The following is a 24,682-nucleotide window of genomic DNA, read 5'->3' on the forward strand; positions in this document are numbered from 1 at the left end:
TGCCTTTTATGAGACATAAAAATAAACATGATAATAAATGTTGAGTTCTTTCGATTTGTCTTCTGGCTTCTCAGCCTTTTCAGCTGCACACAGATCACATTTTAAGTTTTTCTTTGCAGCCAAAAGAACCAGAAACTTGCTTTGTTTAGGAAATGGAAGCCAGAGTCTCACTTCATCACATGCTTCCAGGAGCTGGGGTTTTAACAAACATACCAAATATCAGGCAAAACCATTCTCTGAAGTGTCCCTAGCCTCTGTTGGCCAGAGGCTGGTTATGGGCAACAGGGAACGGATCATGTGATGATTCCCTGTTCTGTTCATTCCCTCTGAAACACCTGGCTTTGGCTACTGTCAGAAGACAGGACACTGGGCTAGATGGAATATTGGTCTGACCCAGTATGGCCATTCTTGTGTTCACGAGACTCATTATTAAATCATGAATGCTGGCAACACTGATTTACACAGAGCCAGAGCAGCCTTAGTGTATGTTAGAAACAGGCCTTTGGAAAAATTGATTCCGACTTAACCACATTTTTGGCCTGTGACTTGAATATCCCTGGACTTGGAAGGATTAGACTTTATCAGTAGATGTCTCTAAATGCTGATTCCACTGGACACACACAAACTGATAAAAAATATTTCCATTGATAATAAGTGAAATTTACAAATAGGCACAGTAAGAAAAATGCTGCTTGAGAACTTACTAGAGTTTGAGTTAAGGAGATTGACCAGGTATATTTTGAGAGGTGATGTTGACAATTTGTGTTTTAACAGTTATAAAGTTTTAATGTTTTGAATCTCCACATGTACTGTCATTAAATAATTATTGTCTGATTAAAATATTGTCTGACCCTCCCCCCACAATTTCCCACAACTGTGAACATTTAAATTGATCAAAATGGGCAACTGTGAAAGTTTAACTAGACAAACTACTTACCGAGATTAATCTTATATTAAATCAAATTAATTCCGCCAAGCCTAAATATCACTCCTTAGACACACAGTTCTGTCAGCTCATCAGGACAGGCAGATGCTGATGTCCATGTGAAGCCCAAGTGACCCTTCAAACCAGTCCAGGGGGCTGATTGCAGGATCAGAGCCTTATTGCTACATTTTATACAAAAGCTTATGCCCAAATAAATTTGTTAGTCTCTAAGGTGCCACAAGAACTCCTCGGTTATTTTTGCTCATACAACACGGCTGCTACTCTGAAACCTGTCACCGGGTTGGAATGTTACCAGCGAGCTGGGTCCAGCTCAGCAAACAGCCTGAGTCAGTTCCAGGAAGAGAAACACCCTGTTGCTGCTGCAGGTGGGGCCAGGGGCATATTTCTGAGCTCAGGAAAGTGAAACTAACCCTGTGACACTGTCCAGAGGGAGCCATGGCCACTGAGAGCCCCTTGGAAAGTCTCCAGGAGGAAGCTACGTGCCCCATCTGTCTGGAGTATTTTAAGGACCCTGTGATTATAGAGTGTGGGCACAATTTCTGCCGAGCCTGCATCGCCCAGTGCTGGGAGGGATCAAATACAGACGTCTCCTGCCCTCAGTGCAGAGAAACTGTGCAACAAGGAAACCTCAGGCCGAACAGGCAGCTGGCAAATATGGTAGAAATGGTCAAACGGCTGAGTTTACAGGCAGCAAAGGGAGCAGGAGAGGAGAGGGTGTGTGGGGAACACCAGGAGACTCTGAAACTGTTCTGTGAAGAGGATCAAACATCCATCTGTCTGGTTTGCCATCTGTCCCGGGCTCACAGAGCTCACAGGGTGGTCCCCTTAGAGGAGGCTGCCCAGGAGAACAAGGTAGGGAATTGCTGTCAAGTTTAATGGGCAATAACTTTGTATTTTAATTACAGGTTAATTTTGCTGAAAGTTGCATATCACAGGTGTGATGCATCATTCAGCTCTGTAAAGCCTTCATGGTACGGGAGATGTCATAACAAAAGTAATGATCTGGCAGTGTGGCAAATCAGGGAAAACTTAAATCTTTAAAGATAACTGAAGCGGGAAACTTTTCTCTGAGGTCCTGAACCCTTTTCAAACCCAGCTTCCACTTGTGAAATGAGGGAACTTTTTATACAATGGAAGATGTTAAGAATCAGTGAGGTTTACATCAGAAGAGCTGCAGGTGGGTTTGTGTGACAGTGCTGCCTTCAGACTGGAGACAGGGAAGTTACAAACGATTGTTGCTATTACTGATTTGTATCATAGAACATATTATTAGTACCTGTATTTGCCTCACGGTAGCCCTTACAGACCCCAGATGAGAGCTGGGCTCTGCACAAAACACAGCGAGGGACAATGCCTGTGCTGAGCAGTTTACAGTCAAGATGGACAAGACAAACAAAGGATGGGAAGGGAAACTGAGGCACAAAGCAGGGCAGTGAGTTACCCAGGGTCACGCAGCATGTCAGTGGCTGAGCTCAGCAGAGAAACCAGCTTTCGCTTGTCCCAGTCCAGGGCCCTAACCACTGGGCCATGCTGCCAACTCAGCAACAACTCTCCCATGAAGAAGTTTGTCCATTAGGAGGGAGAGGAGGTTTCTCACTGGGATCCTGAACTCCTGTGCTGCTCCATGCGAGGTTACATGGGCAAGGACCAGCCACAGTGGCTTCATCAACCCCAAATGAAGCCTTTTGAAATATCCGAGAATGCACTGCTTCCGGGATCTTTACTAGGGAATGGGACAGTGGGGGACCTACCCAGAGCGCATTGCCACTGAAAGGGGTTAGGACAGCACTGGGGCAAACCCCAACTGTTCTTTATACCACCCTGCATGTCTAGTTCAGGTGGCCACAGATCCATCCCCAAAATACAGGACTTCCCCACACCTGCCTACTTGGGCATGCCCCCGTCTTTCTCAGCGTGCCCCCACCTGCATCATTTTGCATAGAGGTGCCCCCTCCTCCCGCCAATGGTGTCCTTCTGCGTCCTCAGGTTTTCCCATGGGGCATCATCATTCTAGGGGCACCTAAAAATTCAAGATTTCCTGCTCCTGGGTCCTGGCAGAGGGGGGGCAAGCTAACGGGGAGACAGCACCATGCAACCCTACTGGAGTGCTCCTCGCTCTGCCTGGTGGTGGGCACAGTCACCTTCCAGCAGGGCTGGTGAGTGCGCCCAGGGGGCAGGGTGTGGGAGAGGGGGTCTCTGGGAGGGTTTGTGGAGGGGCTCTGGGCAGTGAGAGGGTCTGTGGGAGGAAGGGCGCTGGATGGCAGGGCACCTAAACATTAAATGTGGCGGTGCCCCCGATGCCCATGGCAAATAGCAGCTCCAAGCCACTGTGAACAGAGAGGGAACCCAACAGCTCCTGGCTGTTTTCAGGTGGCAGAGTGACCTCACAGCTCTAGTCTGCCACTGGGCTGTGGGGGCCCCTGCAGCTCTAAGTCCCTGCGGGTGATGTGGGGGAGGAGCTTGGAGCTGGAGCTCCCACAGCTGCCCAGCCACCAGGGTCAGTGGGGGGACACCGCATCATGGCGCACAAGATGCAAATCCGGCATGGTCTCCTCCTCCTCCCTCATTTATCCTGAACAAGGCCATGTCCAGTGCTGAGTCCCAACCGGACAGGGACAGTGCTCCACAAAACTGGGACTGCGCAGCTTCCAGCCAGACAAATGGCCTCCCGACGTCCTGTGGCGTTTGCCTTGGTACTTAGCCCAGTTCGGTCCAGCCAGTGCAGTCCCAGGGACTTCAGGGATGAAATTCCAGCCTGTATTTAAACCCTGGTGGCTTCTGGGATTTGTATCACTTTCTTCGATAAACCTTTTCAAACACAGGTTTATTGATTCGCCCCCATGTGACTTCAGTGCCCTGTTATGCTCTGTACCACTCATCAATTCACAAATACCAGCAAATCTTGGTTATAATTGAGATCTCTGTCTAATTACTAAAAAGACTGAACTGGAATTGATAACAAGTCTGAATATGACATGCTCCCAGTCTCTATTAATGAGGTTTCATCTCCTTGGTGGTTCTGATGTCACAAAGCGATTAGAACCACAGTCATTGTGGGTTTTGGGTGGAAAAACACCCACTTCCAAGTACCTCTCAACTATCCAGATGAAACCTCCTAAATCATTTTTGTTTCTTCAGGAAAGAATCCAGGCCCATTTGAAGACTCTGAGGGAAGAGAGAGAAAAGGTGCTGGGATTGAAAGCGACTGAAGAGGCAAAAAGCCAGGAGTATCTGGTAGGTGCCTGTTGTTGTTAACCTGCAGGGATTGGCAGTGGGAGGTCTGTTTGGAGGAAGATTCCTCTGTAGCCTCGGTGAATGTGATCTTGTGTGTGTCTCCATGATCAGCGATTGCTGGGTTAGATCTATGTGTAGACAAGCCCCAAGCTTCCATTTCAGTGGATGAGTTAATGTCTAGCCCTTGTGGCTTTCACAAAAATCTTCCCCAAGTGAACTGAATGTCCCCGTGAAGTGCTGTCCGCTGTGTCTGGTCATTTTGTTAAATGTTTGTTTCTCTTTTCTCCCCTGGCGTCCCTGTCAGTGTAGTGCTGAGTCCTGCCTCCTGCTGCTCTGGGTCTGAATTTCCAGAGACCATAAATAACAGAATATGCTGACCATGACAGGCATGGAAACATCCCTTTCAGAGGGATACAGGGACCAAAGGGGAAGGTGCGAGAGAATCCCCTGCCTAGTACACACAGGGTAGAGTCAAACATCAGAAATCTTTGGATTTTCAAGCTCAGCTCTCCATGAAAAGTCCCCAGGCTCCATCCATGTCTCTGACCAGCCCTTGCCCTATTTTCATATAGAAACAAACACAAACCGAGAGGCAGAAGATTGTGTCTGAATTTCAGCAACTGCGGCAATTCCTGGAGGAACAAGAGCAACTCCTGCTGGCCCAGCTGGAGAAGCTGGATGAGGAGATTGTGAGGATCCAGAATGAAAATGTCAGTAAACTCTCTGAGCAAATTTCCCATCTGAGTGAGCTGATCCGTGAGATGGAGGGGAAGTGTCAGAAGCCAGCAAGTGAATTCCTGCAGGTGAGACTGAAGGGGATAGCTCAGTGGTTTGAGCATTGGCCTACTAAACACAGCGTTGTGAGTTCAATCCTTGAGGGGGCCACTTAGTGATCTAGGGCAAAATCAGTATTTGGTCCTGCTAGTGAAGGCAGGGGGCTGGACTTGATGACCTTGGGGGTCCCTTAGAGCTCTATGAGATAGGAATCTCTCTCTCTCTCTCTCTCTCTATATATATATATATATATAAGAAACAGAGGTGGGTGCTCCAGGGCGGCCAGCTTCCTCTGCTCAGTGCTGGCTACCCTGCTGATCAACTCCTCCCCCTTCCTGCTGTGATCAGCTGTTCCATTGTGTGAAGGAGAGGCTGTGGGGGAGGAGCGTGGAGGGATTGCTCAGGGGTGGGGGTGGAGTAGGAGTAGGAGTGGGAAGAGTTGGGTTCGGGGGTGGCATTGGGGGAAGGTTTGGAGTGGGGGTGGGGCATGGGTTGAACACCCCCAGGGACAATTAGAAACTGGCACCTGTCATTAGAAACATGCCAGACCCCCACAGAGGGAAGGGAGGGCCCCTGAATCCTAAGCACTGGAGTCCAGCAGTTGGAGACCATGGTGAAACTTGGTGTGTGCATTGCTGATGTGAATAACTATTATTCTTTGCAAAGTCACAGACATAAAGATATGAGAGATGGAAAAGCCCCATCAGCTCAGGAAATCCATGACCCTAGGCCAGGGCAGGGCCTCCCTTCCCCATATTTGCAAAATCCCTTCCCTGGAATCACATGTGTGTGTTAGAGGGGGAATGAAATTCTTTTGTCTCTCTCTCTTCTAGGATATTAGAAGTGCCTTCAGCAGGTACATGGCTCGCTCACTCTCCTTCACACTTCACAACACTGGGAAAGAGCTTGGTGGTGATGTTAGCACTGCATCTCCTCAGGGCTCTACAGCAAAATAGGATAAAAATCTCTCTGATCAACTTCATCCTGAGCTTCTCACCCTTGTAGAGAAAATTCTGGGATTCTCCAGTCAGTGGGAAGGACTGACCTCAAGTATTTCCCAGAGATGTCACCTTCCTGGGGGACTGGCCTCTTGAGGATTGTGGAGATGGAATACGGGCCTGTCACTGCTGGGGCCCTGGTTACCATTCAGCCCAGGGCAGTAGTTTTCAAGAGCCTTTCCCCATCTGAGGGCTGTTTGGAGACCTGTGTGGAATGAGCTGGGGAAGGGGTAGTTGGTGTCTCAGTCTAGTTCCTAGAGGGCAGATTTCTACAGCACTTCACCTGGGAACCTCCTGACCCTCAGAGCATGGAGGCCAAGGAGTGAATTGTCCATAGAGACTCAATTCCCCTTTTGTCCCCAGAGCTGGTCTCTCCAGACCAGAGTTGAAGAATATTCATGAGTCCTTGAAGGGAAGGTTGTACGGCCCTGGGCTGTGTTGCATCTGCTCTGAGGCTGGGAGAAGTCAAGGAATTCTAACTTCAGGCCCATTAGAGCAGCGACTCACTAGCCAGAACTTATAATGAGTCACACAGTAAAATATAATCACGTGAAATTGTTTCCCTCCAGGTGTGAGAAGGGGAAGTTCCAGCAGCCAGAGGAGATTTCTCCTGAACTGGAAGAGCGAGTCAGTGATTTCTCCCAGAAAACGATTGTGCTGTTGGAGACCCTGGAGAAGTTCAAAGGTATCTAGAAGGGATCTGGGAATGGAAATTGGGATAAGTCTCTGAGAGTGAGGGAGGAGAGTGTCTCTGGCCAATTGGTTCACAATTAAGTGATGCTTCTATTTAATTGTTGGGTGAGAATGTCACGCACTTGGGGTCCAAGTCACTCAGGTTGATTAATTCAAACCTTTATTTCTACCAAAAATATGTCCTGCCATTATAATTACTGTTAAAGAAAGAAATTACTCAGACTCATGGACTTTAAGGCCAAAATGGACCATCATGATCATCCATTCTGACCTCCTGCACATTGCAGGCCACAGAACCTCCCCCACCCACTCCTACAATAGACCCCTAACCTCTGGCTGAGTTACTGGAGTCCTCAAATCATGATTTAAAGATTTCAGGTTACAGAGAATCCACCACTGACCGAGTTTAAATCTGCAAGTGACCCGTGCCCCACACCGCAAAGGAAGGCAGAAATCCTCCAGGCTCTCTGCCAATCTGATTTTGGAGAAAATTCCTTCCCGATTCCAGTTGAATACCGAGCATTTTGGCAAGACCCAACAGCCAGACATGCTGCAAAGAACTCTCTATAACTCAGAGCCCTCCCTGTCTACTAGCCCATCACCAGCCTTGGGGCACATTTCAAAAAAGGTGGATCCAGCCCATCACTGTGCTCAGGTCCCGTTTGCAGCTAGTTTCTGCCAAATGGGCTATGGAGAAGGAGAAAGCCCTTCCCCCACAATCAGGGATCCCTCCAGCACAGGGGCCTCTGGTGCCTCCTTCCCAGCAGCTGCAGGCACAAAGTGTGTTCCTGAGAGGGCTGGGAATGGGGTGGGGGTGGTGAGGGCGGGTGGAAGAGGGAGTGGGGTGGACAAGGGATAGAGCGAGGTGGGCAGTGTAAAGCTGGGCCTCTGACACTCTGCACAGTGGCCAAGACACACGGGGGCCATTGTCACAGGGATGTAGCTCTGGCTGGCTTCAGAACTTCCTCCACCTGTGCCAAGGTCTACACCGGCCCCTGCAGCCACTGAACAGCGGAGTCACAAATGGCCCCTCCCCTCTCTCCTTTTGCTGGTACAGGGGTAAATCTATCCCATTAACTCAACCTTCCACCACCTAAATTTCCACATTTATAAAATGATTTTACTTTTATTTCTGTTTCTGCTTGTGGAGGACGAGGCCCCATCGTGCTGCTCTCTGTAGAGACACTGAGTAAACAGACCCAATGACTCACAATTAGAGCCAGGATTTCGCAAACTGTCAACATCCCGTTAGTGTCAAAGGGACCCAAGTGGGTAAAGTTACTTTTATGCCAAAGTCTTTGCAGGCTCTGGGTCTAGGTTATGACAAAAGGCAGCAAGTGAATGAGACAAACCAACTGGAGTCTGAAGGGAGGGAGGGGATGAGGAGGGAAAAGTAAATCTCTTACAGATTGTGTGTCCTGGGATAGTTGTGAGGCTGCAAGGATGTTGGTTCCATTGCTGGGAGATGCCTGAATGAGAGAGGAAAGAGACGGTTTCAGACCTTTTTATATTAAACATCTGAGTGTTTCTTGGTGTCTTTCTCTGTCATAATTAAAAGACAGTTCTATGAGCTGAGAGTGGGGACACTGTTATAAATATGAAAGCCTGAAATCTCATCTCCTTTCTCCTTCTCCCCTCCAGACACTCTGCCATCTGCACTAGAGACAAAAAGAGGAGGATCCCTAGGAGCATTCAGACAGGGTGAGATTGCAGCTGGAGATTGTCTTTCAATGATCAGAAAACGTCTTCATGAGATTGTAGCTAAAGTTACCAACCAAACCAATACCAACCAGGACATACACAACCCTAAAAACAAGACACTGAACAGCGAGGAGAAGTCACACAAACACTCCTGACACCAACCTTAGTGCTGAGTTCATCCCCACACTGCTGAACAGAAAATCTCTCCCTGAGCAGCCTGTGAACAGAGCTCTCTGCCCTGAGGGCTGACACATCCCTCTGCTTTACCCCAGTGCTGGGGGTCTCCCCCTCACTCTCCTCCAACATCCTTCCTTTCCTCTGGGCAGGGCTGGGCTCCCCCATTGGAGCTGGTCCCTGCTTCCTGGATTGGAGAGATGCTCTCCCTGTGATGCTGCCAGCTCCTCCCTTCTTTCTAGACTGGGGATGGGGCTACTCCACCTAATGCCACTTCCTACTCTCTGATGTTAAGCAGCTCTTCCCCAGTGCTGCATCTTCCTCTCTGTTCCCTGGCCCGGGAATGGAGGCAGGGCCATTCCTACCCATACACAAAGTATGCAGCTGCATAGGGCACTAGGAAATTTGGGGCACAAAATTTCCTGGTGCCCTAGGCAGCTGAGTTCTGCTCCAGCCTCTGCTCTGCCCCTGTCCTGCCTCTTTCCCATGGCCCCCACACCTGCTCTGCCCCCACCCCGCTCCTTCCCTCTCTTGCTCCGTCCCAGCCTTGCCCCCACTCCCCTGAGGACTACTGCATGTCGGGCCTGCACTCACGCACCACCGGTGAGTGCTGGGAGGCACTTCTCCTCTGCCCCAAAAGCCAGCCTGCACCCTGCAGAGGCCTGGGGGTCCACCACCCACAATGGGGATGTGTGTAGGGGGCTGGGTAGGGCTCTAGAATGGCTAGAGTTGGCCCTGAATGGAGGCTACCCCACCCAATGCCATTTCCTACTCTCTTTTCTTAACTGGCTCTTCCTACTCTGGCTGGGGAGTGGAGGCTGCATTTAGGGAAGGGAGCTTCCCTCTGGAGTTCAAAGCTGGTACCTGCCTCCTCTGCTCCCTCCTCACTAAAACCTTCCTTGCTGGGTCTCTGATGCTGGGAATGGAGCAGCCCCAGCAGAGGGAGCAGAGAGCTGAAGCCTCAGCAAGCAAATGAAAAACTAGTGAAGTGGGTCCCATTATAAAGACTGAGGAGCTGCAGTGACATCTCTGCTCAGTCTCAGGTGCCCAGGACAGAGGCAGCTCCCTGGGATCCAGGCCTGTCCCAGCCAGGACGGGGCTGCTGGGGAGTGTGAGAAATGGTCCCAGCCTCCCAGGTCCAGCTCTGGCTATTTTGCCGCCCCAAGCAAAAAAAAAAAAACCTGCATGGGGGCCGGAGTGGCGAAGGGGAGGGGGAGAACAAACCTGCCAGCCAGCAGAAACAGCAAATGGGGGATCCTCCTCCATGCCGCTGCCCCCTACAGGGCGGCAGGAGCAGCAAACCAAAAACAAAAAAAACCTGCACGGGTGGCGGAAGCGGCAAAGAGCAAAAAAGGAAAGGATAGGACAGAATGCCACCCCCTTGGAATCTGCTGCCCCAAGCACTAGCTTGCTCGGCTGGTGCCTGGAGCCGGACCTGCAGCCTCCCCCAGGGCTGAGCTCTGCCCCTAATGCTCTGATTCTCTCTCTCTCCCCAGCGACTGTGACTCTGGATCCAGACACGGCTCATCCCCAACTCGTCCTGTCTGAGGATCAGAAAAGTGTGAGATGGGGAGACACACGGCAGCAACTGCCCAACAACCCCGAGAGATTTGACTATTTGCCCTGTGTGCTGGGCTGTGAGGGATTCACCTCAGGGAGACATTGCTGGGAGGTGGAGGGGGAGATGGGGGGTGGGGGATTCTGGGCCATGGGGGAGGCCAGAGGGTCTGTGGGCAGGAAGGGACAGATCAGCCTTCGCTCTGAGGGGGGGATCTGGGCTGTGGCATACTGGGAAGGTCAGTTCTGGGCTCTCACCTCCCCTCGCACCCCCCTGCCCCTTAGCCGGGTCCCCAGCAGGATCCGGGTTTGTCTGGACTGTGACCAGGGGCAGGTGACATTTATCGATGCTGGTGATGAGGCCCCGATCTTCACTTTCCCGCCGGGCTCCATCCCTGGGGAGAGAATCCGACCCTGGCTCGGGGTGGGGGAATCCCGGCTCAGACTGTGTCCCTGAGATGGGCTGAAATATCCCACTGGAGAACCAGAAATCAGCCTCTCTAGCCTCAGTCTCTATGACCTTGGAGGACTCCTGTTTACCCAGCCCCTGGCACCTCATCTCTATGCCCTGTGGAGACCCTTCCCCTTCCCTGCAGCCCTAGGGATGGAAGGGGCAGGGATGAAGAACCCCTGAGGCTGCATAAGGATCAGAGGGGCCCTGTGGGGGCAGATGCGGGGGCTGGGCAGGGGGGGCAGAACTAACAGCCGGGCTGGGGACAGGCGGAGGTGGGGGTGCAGCGACACAGCATGAATCAATCAGGGTTTGGGGGGTTGGGGAGAAGCAGCAGTGGGGAGCAGTTTGTACAGATCTGTGGGATTAGATCTCACTGGTGTTTCCCAGCCAGAGCTCCTGCCACAGGGTTCCAAGTCTCCTTCCCCTGTAACTACAGGAGAGCTGGTAACCCTGTAACTGTCACAAAAAAGGTGGGGGGATGGATAGATGGGTGCAGATTGACCAAAAACATTATATAACCTTTAAAAAATCATCATTGTGTCATTCTCTTGATTTTCTTTTAAATTCCTGAGGTTGGGAGCACTGGGAGAGGCAGGCACAGGGCGGGTTTAAAAAGAGGGATTTAGACGCAAGAAGAAAAATGTGAATGAAAATAAAACAAAAATAAAGGGAGAGTCGATCAGAAATGATGGAAAACAGAAATGAAAAGAGGGACAGGAAAATATCCCTGGCAGGGGAACCAGCTGGAGGCAGCAAGAGGGGAAGGGATAAAATTAGGGGAAAGAAGGGTGCGGCCATGGGGGAAGATCAGTGACAGGGAGGGGAGGAGGGTGGGAGAGAGACAGAAAAATAAACAGGGATCAGAAGTGAGAGTTAGAAAAATGAGTGGAAAGGGACAGTATGGAAGGAAAGGGAACATTAGAGGGACAGAGATTTATTAAAAGTTCCTGAAAGTGACACTGTAACTCATTAATTCCCTATATTTATTCCTGGACGACTGTCCTGTTGTTGTGCCATTAAGAAAACTGTTCTCAGTAGCTGGGGAATCTCCTTTCCATGCTGTGGTTATTAGGGCTCCTTCTCAGCTCCATTTGCTTACCACCTTTAGTTACTTACTGTAAATAAAACATTACAAACAATTCTTCATGTTTGTTCCAGTTTACTGTCCCAGCTGCAGTTGTTGAGGACACAGTCCTGGGATTTGCTTTCTGACTTGGTTGTGTCCCCTCAGCACCCAGGAAATACTGTTCCCCTAGGAGGAGAGTTTGGGTTTACTGGGATGTGTCACTCTCCAGCCTATGCTCTGTCTCTGTCCTGTGCACACCCACGTCAATCAGGAATTGCTCAGCTGTGTTCTGTGGAGAGGAGGCTGGTTGCACAGGGTGTGATCCATGACTTGATGTTGCAGTGCTGAGCATCACAGGGCTTCATTTGTAGGCAACTAGAAAATCACAGTCTGCAACTCTGGAAAGCTGAATCAGGTGCCTGAACTCCCTATAATAATGCATGGGCATCACAGGCACCTTACAGCACGATTCACAAAAGCCAGCTCTCTAGGCGGGGAATCTGATTTAGGGTGTACTGATAATAATTTAATTTATCAATTTTATTTTCTTATTTTATTTAAGTTTAATTAATAATATTAATGATAACTAATTATCAATATTGATAATAATTAATTCTTAATATTAATAGTATGGGGTCTAGGCTCGCCAGTTTGTTTGATTAGAAGATAAAAGTTCTTGTCCCGAATCAGGCACCACAGAATTTAGAAAGGACCCTCAGGGGTATGACAGGAAGCTCACACTGAGACAGAACTAGCCTTAAAGATTTTTTATTAAAATCAGTAATAGTAAGTAAATGGTAAAATACCCAGAGTTACAAAGTTACAATTGCATTACTGCTATTCAGAAGATACATGTGATAATATAGTATTATATGCAACAAAGCTTTGGTTAATATACTCACACCCTTCCTTGATAACCTGGTGGTAAGAGACACAGGACCAGGCTTGTGGTTCAGGTTTCTCGATTCTTGAGTGAGGGATGCAGTGCTTAGAAAGCTAATGCTACTTAGGGTTTACTTAACTAACTTAAACTTAAAAGCAAAACCTAATAAACAATACTTAGAATAAAACTTAGGGAAACGTGAAACCCAATGCCTGATGGGGCAAAACACATTGTTGCGGGTGGTTCTGGGTACAGCCTCCCCCCTCCCTCCATGAAAGCAACGGCAGACAACCATTTTGTGCCTTTTTTCCTGGATGAACTGTGTAGATGCCATACCATGGCAAGCATGGAGCCCGCTCAGCTCAAGACAGCAGTCATGAACATTGGAAACACCTCGCATATTCTTGTGCAGTTTATGCTGAACCAGAACCTGCAAAACCAGGCGAGGAAGAGGCGGTGATGGAAGCGCAGTGACGAGAGTGATGAGGACATGGACACAGAATTCTCTCAAACCATGGGCCCCAGCGCTTTGGAGATCATGTTGTTAATGGGGCAGGTTATAGCTGTGGAACGCTGATTCTGGGCCCAGAAAACAAGCAGAGATTGGTGGGAACGCATAGTGTTGCAGATGTGGGACAATTCCCAGTGGCTGCAAAACTTTCGCATGCATAATGGCACTTTCATGGAACTTTGTGACTTGTTTTCCCCTTCGTTGAAGCACCAGAATACCAAGATGAGAGCAGCCCTCACAGTTGAGATGTGAGTGGCAATAGCCCTGTGAAAGCTTGCAATGCCAGACAGCTACCAGTCAGTCAGGAATCAATTTGGAGTGAGCAAATCTACTGTGGGGGCTGCTGTGATGCAAGTAGCCAAAGCAATCACTGAGCTGCTGCTACGAAAGGTTGTGACTCTGGGAAACATGCAGGTTATAGCGGATGGCATTGCTGCAATGGGATTCCCTAACTGTGGGGGAGTGATAGATGGAACCCATATCCCTATCTTGGAACCAGAGCACCAGGGCATCCAGTACATAAACCGCAAGAGGTACTTTTCAATGGTGCTGCAAGCACTGGTGGATCACAAGGGACGTTTCACCAACATCAACGTGGGATGGCCGGGAAGGGTTCATGATGCGTGCGTCTTCAGGAGCACTAATCTGTTTAAACGGCTGCAGCAAGGGATTTACTTCCCAGACCAGAAGATAACCACTGGTGATATTGAGATGCCTATAGTTATCCTTGGGGACCCAGCCTACCCCTTGATGCCATGGCTCATGAAGCCATACACAGGCAGCCTGCACAGTAGTCAGGAGCTGTTCAACTACAGGCTGAGCAAGTGCAGAATGGTGGTAGAATGTGCATTTGGCCATTTAAAGGCGCGCTGGCGCACATTACTGACTCGCTCAGACCTCAACCAAACCAATGTCCCCTTTGTTATTGCTGCTTGCTGTGTGCTCCACAATCTCTGTGAGAGTAAGGGGGAGACCTTTATGGTGGGGTGGGAGGCTGAGGCAAATCGCCTGGCCACTGATTACTCGCAGCCAGACACCAGGGCGATTAGAAGAGCACAGCAGCAAGCGCTGTGCATCAGAGAAGCTTTGAAAATCAGTTTCATCACTGGCCAGGGTACGGTGTGAAAGTTCTGTTTGTTTCTCCTTGATGAAATCCCACCCCCTTGATTGACTCATTCTCTGTCAGCAACCCACGCTCCCACCTTTGATCACAGCTTGTTCTCTAAGGAAATAAAGTCACTATCATTTAAAAATCATGTATTCTTTAATAATTGATTATAAACATAGGAAGAGAACTGACAAGGTCCCCGGGTGGGGTTTGGGAGGAGGAGAGGAGGGAAGGAACAGGCCACTTCAAAAGTTCAAAATAATGACAGCCTTTTGCTTGGGATGTCCACTGGGGTGGAGTGGCAGGGTGCACGGAGCTTCCAGCCCCCCACCTCCCGTGTTCTTACACGTCTGGGTGAGGCTATGGAATTTGGGGAGGGGGGAGGGCAGTTATACAGGGGCTGCAGCGGCACTCTGTGATCCTGCTGCCATTCCAGAAGCTCCACCAGACACCGGAGCATGTCCATTTGCTCATGCAGCAGCCCCAGTATTGCATCCCGCCTCCTCTGATCTTCCTGCCACCACCTCTCATCTCTTCACGTTCATCCCTCCTGTCCTCATGTTGGTCCCTCCTGTCCTCACATTCACTGGCATCTTTCCTGTACTTTGATACTGTGTCCTTACATTCATTCAGATGAGCTCTTTCATTGCAGGTCGATTGCATGATTTCCAAGAACATGTCATCTCGTGTGCGGTTTTTTTGCCACCTTATCTGAGATAGCCTTCAGGACGGAGGAGGAAGGCTTGAAAAATTTGCAGCTGCGGGAGGGAGGGAAAAAAGGGAGAGAACTGTTTTAAAAGATATATTTTACAGAACAATGGTTATACTCTTTCATGGTGAACAACACTATTCACATTACATAGTATATGTGATTTCAGTGCAAGGTCGCATTTTGTATCTTAATATTGAGTGCCTGAGGCTTTGGTGTTAGAAATCACAGATGCAGGGCCGGGCAACAGAATTCGGCGTACATGCAGCCATGGTAAGCCATTGTCTTTCGGCTTCTGCAACCTTCATAAAAAGCAGTGCCCTCCTTTCCCATACCAAGCAAAGCCCATTGAGTACTGCAGTTTTCCTGTTAATGTGCAGCAGCAGAAACCAAACTAACCCCCCCGCCCCCATCCAATTCTCTGGGATGATCATTTACCCCTCCCCCCACCACGTGGCTGGTATCAGGGAAGATCCCTGCAGAAACCAAACTAACTCCCCCTCCTCCAATTCTGTGGGATGATCGTTTTACCCTTCCCCCCATCGTGTGGCTTGTATCAGGGAAGATCCCTGCTAGCCAAACGCAAAAAGCTCAGCACCAATGCTTTCGCCCCCGCATCCCCCACCGCTTGGCTAACTGCAGGGAAGGATTTCTTTTCAGCCACAAACAGCCCAGTAGGAATGGCCACCTCTGTCCCCTTAATTAAATTCCCATATTTCAACCAGGTTACCATGAATGATATCACTCTCCTGAAGATAACACAGCGACATAAAGAACAGATGTTGCTTGAATGCCAGCAAACACCGGGACCATACGCTGCCAGGCTTTGTCATGCAATGATACCAGATTACTTGCTACTAGCATGGCATGCTCAAGTATCCTACCAAAGAGGATGGAATAAGGCTGCAGTGCCCAGAAACCTTCTGCAAAGGCTTTTGGAATACTTCCAGGAGAGCTTCATGGAGATGTCCCTGGAGGATTTCTGCTCCATCCCCAGACACGTTAAGAGACTTTTCCAGTAGCTGTACTGGCCGCGAATGCATCCCAAGTCCTCAGGGCAAATTAATCATTAAAAAACGCTTGCTTTTAAATCATGTTTTATATTTACAAAGGTACACTCACCAGAGATCCCTTCCATGGCTTCATTGTCTGGGATACCGCCTTGGGAGGATTGGGAGGGTACTTCAGTCAGGGTGAGAAAAAGCTCCTGGCTGTTGGGGAGAATGGAGTGTTGTGTGCTCTCTGCAAGCTCATACTCCTCCTCCTCCTCCCCCTAAGCTCCCTGTCCACAGAATCCTCGGCATAGCTGAGAGTAACCCCTTATCAAAATCCCCAGTCAGGGGTAGGGTATTGGTGGCTGCCCCCCCCCCCCAGAATTGCATGCAGCTCCGCATAGAAATGGCATGTCTGCGGCTCTGCCCCAGACCTTCTGTTGCTTCTATAGTTTTCTGGTACGCTTGTCTGAGCTCCTTAACTTTCACGCAGCACTGATATGAGTTCCTATTGTGGCCTCTCTCCATCAAGCCTTTGGAGATTTTTTCAATTGTTTTGGCATTTCATCTTTTACAATGTAGTTCTGCTAGCACGGAATCATCTCCCCATATAGTGACCAGATCAAGTACCTCCCATACAGTCCATGCTGGTGCTCTTTTTCAATTCTCAGACAGCATAGTTACCTGTGCTGATAAGCTCTGCATGGTCACCTGTGCTCTCCACGCTGGGCAAACAGGAAATAAAATTTAAAAATTCGCAAGGCTTTTCCTGTCTACCTGGCCAGTACATCTGAGTTCAGATTGCTGTCTAGAGCAGTCACAATGGTGCACTGTGAGGCCAATACTGTCAAATTTTGTCCACACTAACCCTAATTCGAACTGGCAATGTCGATTTCAGTGCTACTCCCCTCGTCGGAGAGGAGTACAGAAATCAATTTTAAGAGCCCTTTATGTTGAAGTAAATAGCTTCATTGTGTGGACGGGAGCAGGGTTAATTCGATTTAACGCTGCTATATTTGACCTAAACTCGTAGTTTAGACCAGGCCTTTGTTTCCAACTCAGAAGGACAGAGCAAAGTCCCCCAGCATGAAGCAGGTTCATGAGGCTGGGGGGCCCTGCCTGCTTTTCCTGAGCCGAAATGGCCCCAGGACTCCCAAGGGAAGGGTGAGCTAGTGAGGGGCACTGCAGTTAGGTTGGTAATTTTGTGCTATGTGATCTGAACTCTCTTGTGCTTTATCTGGATAAGTGAAAGAGCAACAGTGTGTTGGATGTGTGCAAAGAGTCTCTTTCTATGTATGAAATGCTTCACAATTACTGCATGCCTGCAGAGAGAGTTCAGCTGAAAACCGGAAAGCTCTCACCTTGGCATGGAGTTCTGGGAGACGGTGTGTTTAAGCATGCGGAAGTCTGGAGGGTCAGCTCTACACCAGGGGGTTAGGCAGTGGGTTTCACACCTCAGATAGGGAGAGAGTCCTAAAGAATGTGCCTACAGGCCCCAAGATTGGAGCAGTGGATGGGCTCTGTTCTGGTGCCAGAGTCTTGAGGCTCAGATACTTGGATTCCCCTTACAACAGTCCGGTAGCACATAACCAGATCTGGGATACACCAGTAAACAGAAACCTTCTCATGGCCCAGCATCCAAACACCCTTAACTCTGACCATGTGGGTTCTGGTGAATATTTCTAAATGGCTGAAATATTAAATTCAGAGACATGAATGGAGAGGTCTCTCCCTCAGGGCTGTCACATCCATTTGCCTTGGGCTGAGGGGGGTTCTTTCCTGGATGGTTCTCCTTGTTTCCGTATTTAGGGAGAGGCTCTCCCTCCAGGGCTGCCACCTCCTGCTCCCTTTGCCTTGGGGTGGGAAGGTTTCTATTAATAGTTCTTCCTTGGCTGGGGAGAGGCTGTCTCCTGTTCCACATCTTCCACCATTGTCTGTGGTCAGGATAGAGCGGCTGGTGGCTTTAACCAGATACCTGTGGCCAGGAGCTGCACAGGCTGGAGAGTGACACATCCCAGTCAGGGCTGGTGCAAGGATGTTTCACGCCCTATGCAAAACTTCTACCTTGCACCCTCCCTCATCCCTGAGCCCTGCAGCAGCTCCCCCCCCCACCGCCCTGAGGCACCCCTCTCACTGCCCTGAGGCACCCCCCCTATGGCAGCTCCTCCCCCTGGGGAGCCATGCGGCAGCTCCCCACTCCAGCTCACCTCTGCTCTACCCCCTCCCTGAGCCCTGCGGCAGTTTCCCACCCCACCCCTGCCCTGAGGCACCTCCCCACAGCAGCTCCCCACCTGCCTTCCACTCTGAGGCATCCCCCCCATGGCAGCTCCGCTCCCTGACCCGGGGAGCCATGAGGTAGCTTAGGCCAATCAGCTTAGGCACTGCAAGCCTGGGAGGCGGGAGAAGTGAAGCAGCAACAGCATGCTCAGGGGGGAGGGGGGAGCTCGGGCAGTGAGTTCCCCTGCATGCCACCCCCCCTTACTTGCTGCAGGTGACCCTCCTCAGCTCCCTCTGCTTAAAGGCCAGCAGTGAGCGGGGCAGCCGAAGATCCAGCTGCCGTCAAAGAAAATGCCGCCTCCCAAATTCTAGCGCCTTAGGTTGCCTAATAGGTTGCACCGGCCCTGATACCAGTAAACCCCAAACTCTCCTCCTAGGGGCAGGATATTCTCTATGGGGGTTGGGAGGACAGCTTTCCTAATTCCATATTTATAAAGCATCCCCACACACAGAGCTATTACACAACCACAGCAGACCCCCAATAGACCCCATCCCTGGCTGGTGCACCGCAGATGCCCAAAGACTGACCAATAATTAGCACAGGACAGGGGGTGCCACTCCCCTCCCCTCTCCACCAGACTAGTGGAGCCACCCCCCCATCCCCAGTCAAGCTGGGCCAAGTCCCCAAATCCATCCTCTACCTTCCCCTCCCCCACACAGCCTGTGTGTCCCCCTCACTGATGCACAGCAACTACCAGGCAAGCAGGACAACGGCAGGTAAATTGATGCTGCCCCACTGCAGCTACAGCTAGTCGACCCCCCCCTCCAAACCACAACACCCCACCACCAACCAGGGGCATCCACGTGGGTGGGGTGCAGGAGAGGGGCAGCCAGCAGCCCTTGCAGCAAACGAACAAAACTCCTGCACTGGAGGCAGAGACTCGCAGCAGCCACATGGCGCTGCCGGAGGAGCGAAGAACGCGACCGGGGGGCGGCTCGAGGATCCCGAACACAAAAAAATAACAATCGCACGGACGCAGTAATGAGTCTTCAAAGCTTTTTTAAAGCCGATTGGGTAACCGGGAGCCAATCACGCTCTCAGGAGGGAAATTAAAAAGCAAGCAGCCAAAAAAAGCAGAAGCCCCGCCCCCAGGGGCAGCCCCAGAACAGGCAACATTCGCTGCACGAGAGAAGCCGCGTGAGGCCGGCCGGGCTCTGCCTTGGCAGCTCCTGCAGCAGCCGCCGGGTGTTTCCCTTCCTGGGACTGACTCGGCTGCTGCTGGGAGGGGAGGAGCCCCCGGGAACATTGCAGCCTGCGGGCGTTTGTGTGACATGTGCCCCAGGGCCCTGTGGCTGGGGGGCATCCCCTTATCGCGGTGCTCTCGAAGGAGCAGAGTGTGTGTGTGTGTGTGTGTCTGAGGAGAGACACCCAGAATTCATTGATATATTAAATTTATGTCACTGCCAGTTTTAAGCATTTTTTTGCAATATTTATTGAGTTAAATGTTCACAATTGCACATAAATCTGGGGTTTAGCATTTCCTTCCAATTGTTCTCAATTTCAGTTTTCACAGTTGTGGGAAATTATGGGGGGATGCATCAATAGCAAGTCAGACCCCAATGATTTAATGTCAGCAGACACTGAGATTCAAAAAAGTTGAAGCTTTATAACCATGAAAACACAGATGGTCGCATCACCTGTCAAAAGATGCAGAGTCACTGTCCTTCAGTCAAACTCAAATAACTTCTCAAGCAGCCTTGTTCTTACTTTGCATATCTGTAATTATCATTTATTATCAATTGAAATATTTGTCATTGCTCTGTGTGTAGACAGCAAAAGCAACGTTTGCCAACACTTATGAATAAAAGCGAATTCTTCCAAGCTTGTGATAATAAAATCTCAGAGCTAAATCCTTGGTTAAACTAGAATCAGTGTTTTCAAGACCCAATTCTCATTTACACTAACGCTGCTTGTCTCAGTGGAAAGGGGCTGCAGCATCACCAACTTTCATGATTTTATCATGAGTCTTGTGATATTTGTTGTGTTTGATGAAGCCCCAGCTCCTGGAAGCATGTGAGGAGGTGAGACTCTTGGCTATTGTTTTCTAAACAAAGGAAGTATCTAGTTCTCTTTGTTGCAGAGAAACACTTAAAAATTTCACCACAGTGCAGTCTAAAGCTCTGAGACACCCAGGGCCAGCTTTAGGCACCAGCCCCCCAAGCATGTGCTTGGGGCAGCACTTTCTAAGGGGCAGCACTCCTCCTCCCACCTTTTTTATTTTTATTTTCTTGCTTGAGGCGGCATTGCCAGGAGCCGGCCCTGGCGCAGCCACTTGCCCTGTCAGTGCACGAGCCAGGATCCGCACCCCCTGCCCAGCCCAGCGGCGCCCTGCACAGCCCACTCGGGGAAACACTGCGCCACCCTGGGGAGACTCAGAGTGGCAGCAGCAGCAGGACCCCTCCTTCCTCCCTGAATCCCGGGCCCTGCCTCCCTGCCTCCCCGGCTCCTCACACATTCTGGGAGCCCCTTGAGCCCAGGCTGTGGTGGCAATGAGAAGGGCTCCCAGAGTCAGCACCGCCTGGGGGGGAAAGCAAGTGGGGCAATTTTCCCCAGGCCCCAGCCCATGCAGGGACTCCCACGAGTATGTCAGAGGCTCCCCCCACCTCCGTCTTCCCCCATCCACCGGTGTCTCAGCTGGTAAGGGGGCAGGGCTGCGAGCTGCAGCCAAGCGGTGGGAACTCAGGCCCAGCTAGAGACATGTTGCTGCTGCAGCGCTGTCTGGGAGAGGGGGTAGTCGGCATGGTAAGGGGCCGGGGCCGGGGCCGGGGCCGGAGCTGGCCCCCCCGACCCCATCCCCCCCAGCTCCGAGCCCAGCCCCTCTGAGCCGGGCAACCCCCCGACCCCATCCCCCACAGCCCTGACCCCCAGCTCTGAGTCCAGCCCCTCTGAGATGGGCACCCCCCCCAACCCCATCCCCCACAGCCATGACACCCAGCTGTGAGCCCAGCCCCTCTGAGCCGGCCACCCCCCAACATCATCCCCCTCACAGCCCTGACCCCCAGCTCCGAACCTAGCCCCCGACCCCATCTCCGCAGAGCACTGAGCCCAGCCCCTGTGAGCCAGGCACCCCCCAACCCAGCTCCCCACCCAGCCCTGGGCAACAGCAGCACCACCCCCAGGCAGCGGCAGCCCATTGGCACCAACCATCACCATCAGCCCATTATGTAACTGCAAATGTATACATACCATTAAAGCATTAAATGTTTTTAAATAGTGTATTTTCAAATTATTACAAATTGATTTTTGAATGTATTTCACTAGTTATTTTTTACATTTCCAAATACATGTTACTATAGTATTGCAACTTTTTTTAATGGAAGGGGCCCCTGAAATTGCTTTGTCCCAGGCCCCCTGAATCTTCTGGGCGGCCCTGCCCAGAGTGTGTGAGAAGCCGGGGCAGGGGAGGGAAGCGGGGTCCCCTGGAGCCGAGCCCGGGCTGTGGCAGCGGCGAGAGAGGCTCCCGGAGTGTGTGAGGAGGTGAGCGGCCGGCTGGGCTCGTCAGTGCTGAGCCCGTAGCCCCGCAGCCGGAGATCCTCGCCTTCCTGCCCGCCGGGCCTGGGCCAGGGCACCGTGAGGCTGAAGATCAGCAGGACCTGGGGGCTCTCCAGGTCCTCGGACGCCAGCATGTCGGGGGTGAGGGCGGTGAGCGCGAACTGATCCACCTCAGACACCAGCAGCGCCACGAAGCTGAGGGAGTGACCCATGTTCTCCACACCTCCCTGCAGCCGCACCACCACCTGAAAGTACTTCCGCTCCATGCTGCCCAGCAGCTCCACCCGCATGGGGATGGAGTCACAGCTGGGCCAGGGCTCGGCTGCCATGTGCTGGTAGCAGATCCCATGTTTGGTGGGGAGCCCAGTGCCGGGGTGGCAGGGGGTGTGGGGGGAAGGAAGAGAGAGCCCAGTGCTGGGGCGGCAGGGGGTGGGGGGCACTGGTGGGCAGGGAGGGGGAGCTCAGGGTTGGGGTTGGGGGGGCAGCCAAATTTTCTTTTGCTTGGGGTGGCAAAAAAAACCTAGAGCCGGCCCTGTAGACACCAAAAGGCAAATAAAAGAATGCTTCTATTTACTATTTATTATTATTAAATCTCATTATTTTGAGGGGCTGGCCTGATTTAAGATTTTTAAATGCCTGGGGTTGGCAGTGCTGTGCCAGTGAGAATTCAAACCATAAATCTCTATCAGTTACCCAAGGGAAGCCCCCTAAATGCGTGTCATCATTGATCTAACACAGCACAGTGAACAGAAAGGGAAACGGACACCAAGGACAAGCGATGGGAACGCACAGGGAGCTGTGCTGTGGGCCCCAAGCAGGACATGAGCAGAGTCCTCCCAGGCCCAACAACAGCAATTCCGAGCCCCAGGGCAGAACAGTCAATGGGCCCCCGCTGGTGCCCGCATGCACAAGCTGCGCCCATGTGGACACCGTCCACCTGACATTAGGGCGGTGCTGCGCCTGTGCTGGCTGGTGCTCAGTGAGCTGCCCTGCTGGGTGCGGTCTTCCAGCATGGCCAAGGTTTGCACATGCCCACCCAGCTGCCTTCACTGCTGTCACTGCCGGTACCACCTCACGCACCATAGGTGCTGACTTTTGGTTTTCCTAGTGGGTGCCCCATTCCAGGTCTGCCCCCTTCCCCAAGGCCAAGCCCCCACTTCACCCCACTCCACCTGCTCCTGCCCCTGCTCTGCCCCCTCCCCCTAGATCCTCTCCCCCGAGTGCTTCCCACCCACTCCTGGTCTGTCAGGACTCAGCGAGGAGGTGGATAGGGGTCGGGGCAGTCAGGGGACAGGGAGCAGGGTTGGGGTCCCAGGATGGTGGTTGGGTGGGTTCTCTGCGGGATAGTGAGGGGGCAAAGAGCAGGATGGGTCAGGGATTCTGAGGGGGGCGGGCAGCTGGGGGGCAGGAAGTGGGTGGGGTTCAGATAGGGGGCAGGGCCAGGCTGTTTGGGAGGCACAGCCTTCCCTACCCTAAAGCTCATTCAGCAGTTTGAGGCTTGCAGAAGAGCCAAGCTGTTAGCTTTTCCATTAGGACTACCATCCCTTTCACTTCTCAAATGCCAAATTATAATTTACATTTAATTTTAGTGCCATAGGGAGATTCATGTCAGGGGAGGGTAGCTTCATTTAAAATTAGCCACTGGGGGAGGGATCACATGAGAAGAGCAATATCCTACACCACCTATCTCTTTCCCAACCCTACCAAGGGAGACCCGCCCCCCTTGCATTCCCTGAGGCTTTAGAGGGGTTAATTCAGCGGTTCTCAAACTTTTGTCCTGGTGACCCCTTTAACATAGCAAACCTCTGAGTGTGACCCCCCCCTTATAAATTGAAAACACTTTTTTATATCTTTAACACTATTATAAATGCTGGAGGCAAAGTGGGGTTTGAGGTGGAGGCTGACAGCTCGCGACCCCCGGTAATAATATGGTGACCCCCTGAGGGGTCCCAACCCCTAGTTTGAGAACCCTTGTGTTAATTTAATGTTAGCACCCTGTGTCCATTCACATGCATGTGCTATTTTGAGCATTTCAGTTTTCACAACATAAGCTCATCCCAGATTCTGGAACAAGCTCAAATGCTCAGTTTGTGGAGTATGTACATAAGCTATAGTAAAGACAAACCCACAGTAACCGTCTCCAGTTTGTGAGGGACCCCATGGACCCAGTCTCTAGGAAACAGATAAATGCATGGAGGTTAAGTCCATTAATGGCTATTAGCCATGATGGGTAAGGGATGGTGTCCCTAGCCTCTGTTTGTCAGAAGGTGGAGATGGATGGCAGGAGAGAGCTCACTGTTAGGTTCACTCCCTCTGGGGCATGCAGCTGCATGCTTTGTGTATGCGTAGGGATGGCACTGACTCTCTTGTATGAAATCTCTCTCAGAGGCAAATTTCTACTGTAATTTTGACTAAACATAGATATACAGTACTAATAACCCCAAGAAATCATATGGTATATCATGCACCAAAGAATTATGATTTAAAACCACATATGTTTGGGGTTCTTTTTATTTTTTTGTTTCTGAGCCTTTAGGGATGCATGAGATTCATTTTTTCACGTTTTTTCCCAAACCACAAGTTACATTTTTTTATTGCTATACTTAGTGAAAACTCTGATTCTTGAGCAATCATTTGACCCCAGAAGCTTGTGTTTTCAGATTAAAAACACCAAATGCTGCCACCCCATGGTAAAATTGTAAGAGTTGGTAACACTGGTTATTTGTGTTTGGCTATCTGGACACACATGACATCGGTATCAATGACAATTGCACTGAATACAGCTAAGGACACAGTAACATTTTTTTTCTAGATACAGGCCTTAGTTTGCAAGCTGAAATTGCAGCCATTGATTGATTGTTAGCTCTCCAAAATGGCCTTATGCTCCAATGACAATTAATACCATTTTGGACTTCCAATATTATGAACTTTTCATACCTTTTAATTAAAAATAATAAACCCAATGTCTGTAACTAATTCTCCCATTCTACAAACACTGAAGCGCATGCTTTTTGGAGGTAGTTGCCCTGGGACATCTGTAAGGTGTTCAGTAGATGCTGCCAGGCTTATGGGCTGAGGACGTCCTGATTTTTTGTACCTCAGAGGTGGCAAC

At 50.7% G+C, this 24,682-nt stretch overlaps 1 protein-coding gene across 1 annotated transcript; it reads left to right on the top strand.

Moving 5' to 3' along the window:
- Nucleotides 1-1,378: 1,378 nt before the first annotated feature.
- On the top strand, nucleotides 1,379-10,777 carry LOC123344909 (zinc finger protein RFP-like). The gene is made up of 7 exons (XM_044981410.1): nucleotides 1,379-1,798; nucleotides 4,085-4,180; nucleotides 4,753-4,983; nucleotides 5,788-5,810; nucleotides 6,522-6,637; nucleotides 8,287-8,346; nucleotides 10,017-10,777. The coding sequence occupies exons 1-7, from the start codon at nucleotides 1,382-1,384 to the stop codon at nucleotides 10,532-10,534; spliced, it is 1,461 nt and encodes a 486-aa protein (XP_044837345.1). The 5' UTR covers nucleotides 1,379-1,381; the 3' UTR covers nucleotides 10,535-10,777.
- Nucleotides 10,778-24,682: the final 13,905 nt, after the last annotated feature.

The sequence above is a fragment of the Mauremys mutica genome, chromosome 12 (assembly GCF_020497125.1).
Source record: "Mauremys mutica isolate MM-2020 ecotype Southern chromosome 12, ASM2049712v1, whole genome shotgun sequence".
Lineage (NCBI taxonomy): Eukaryota > Metazoa > Chordata > Testudines > Geoemydidae > Mauremys > Mauremys mutica.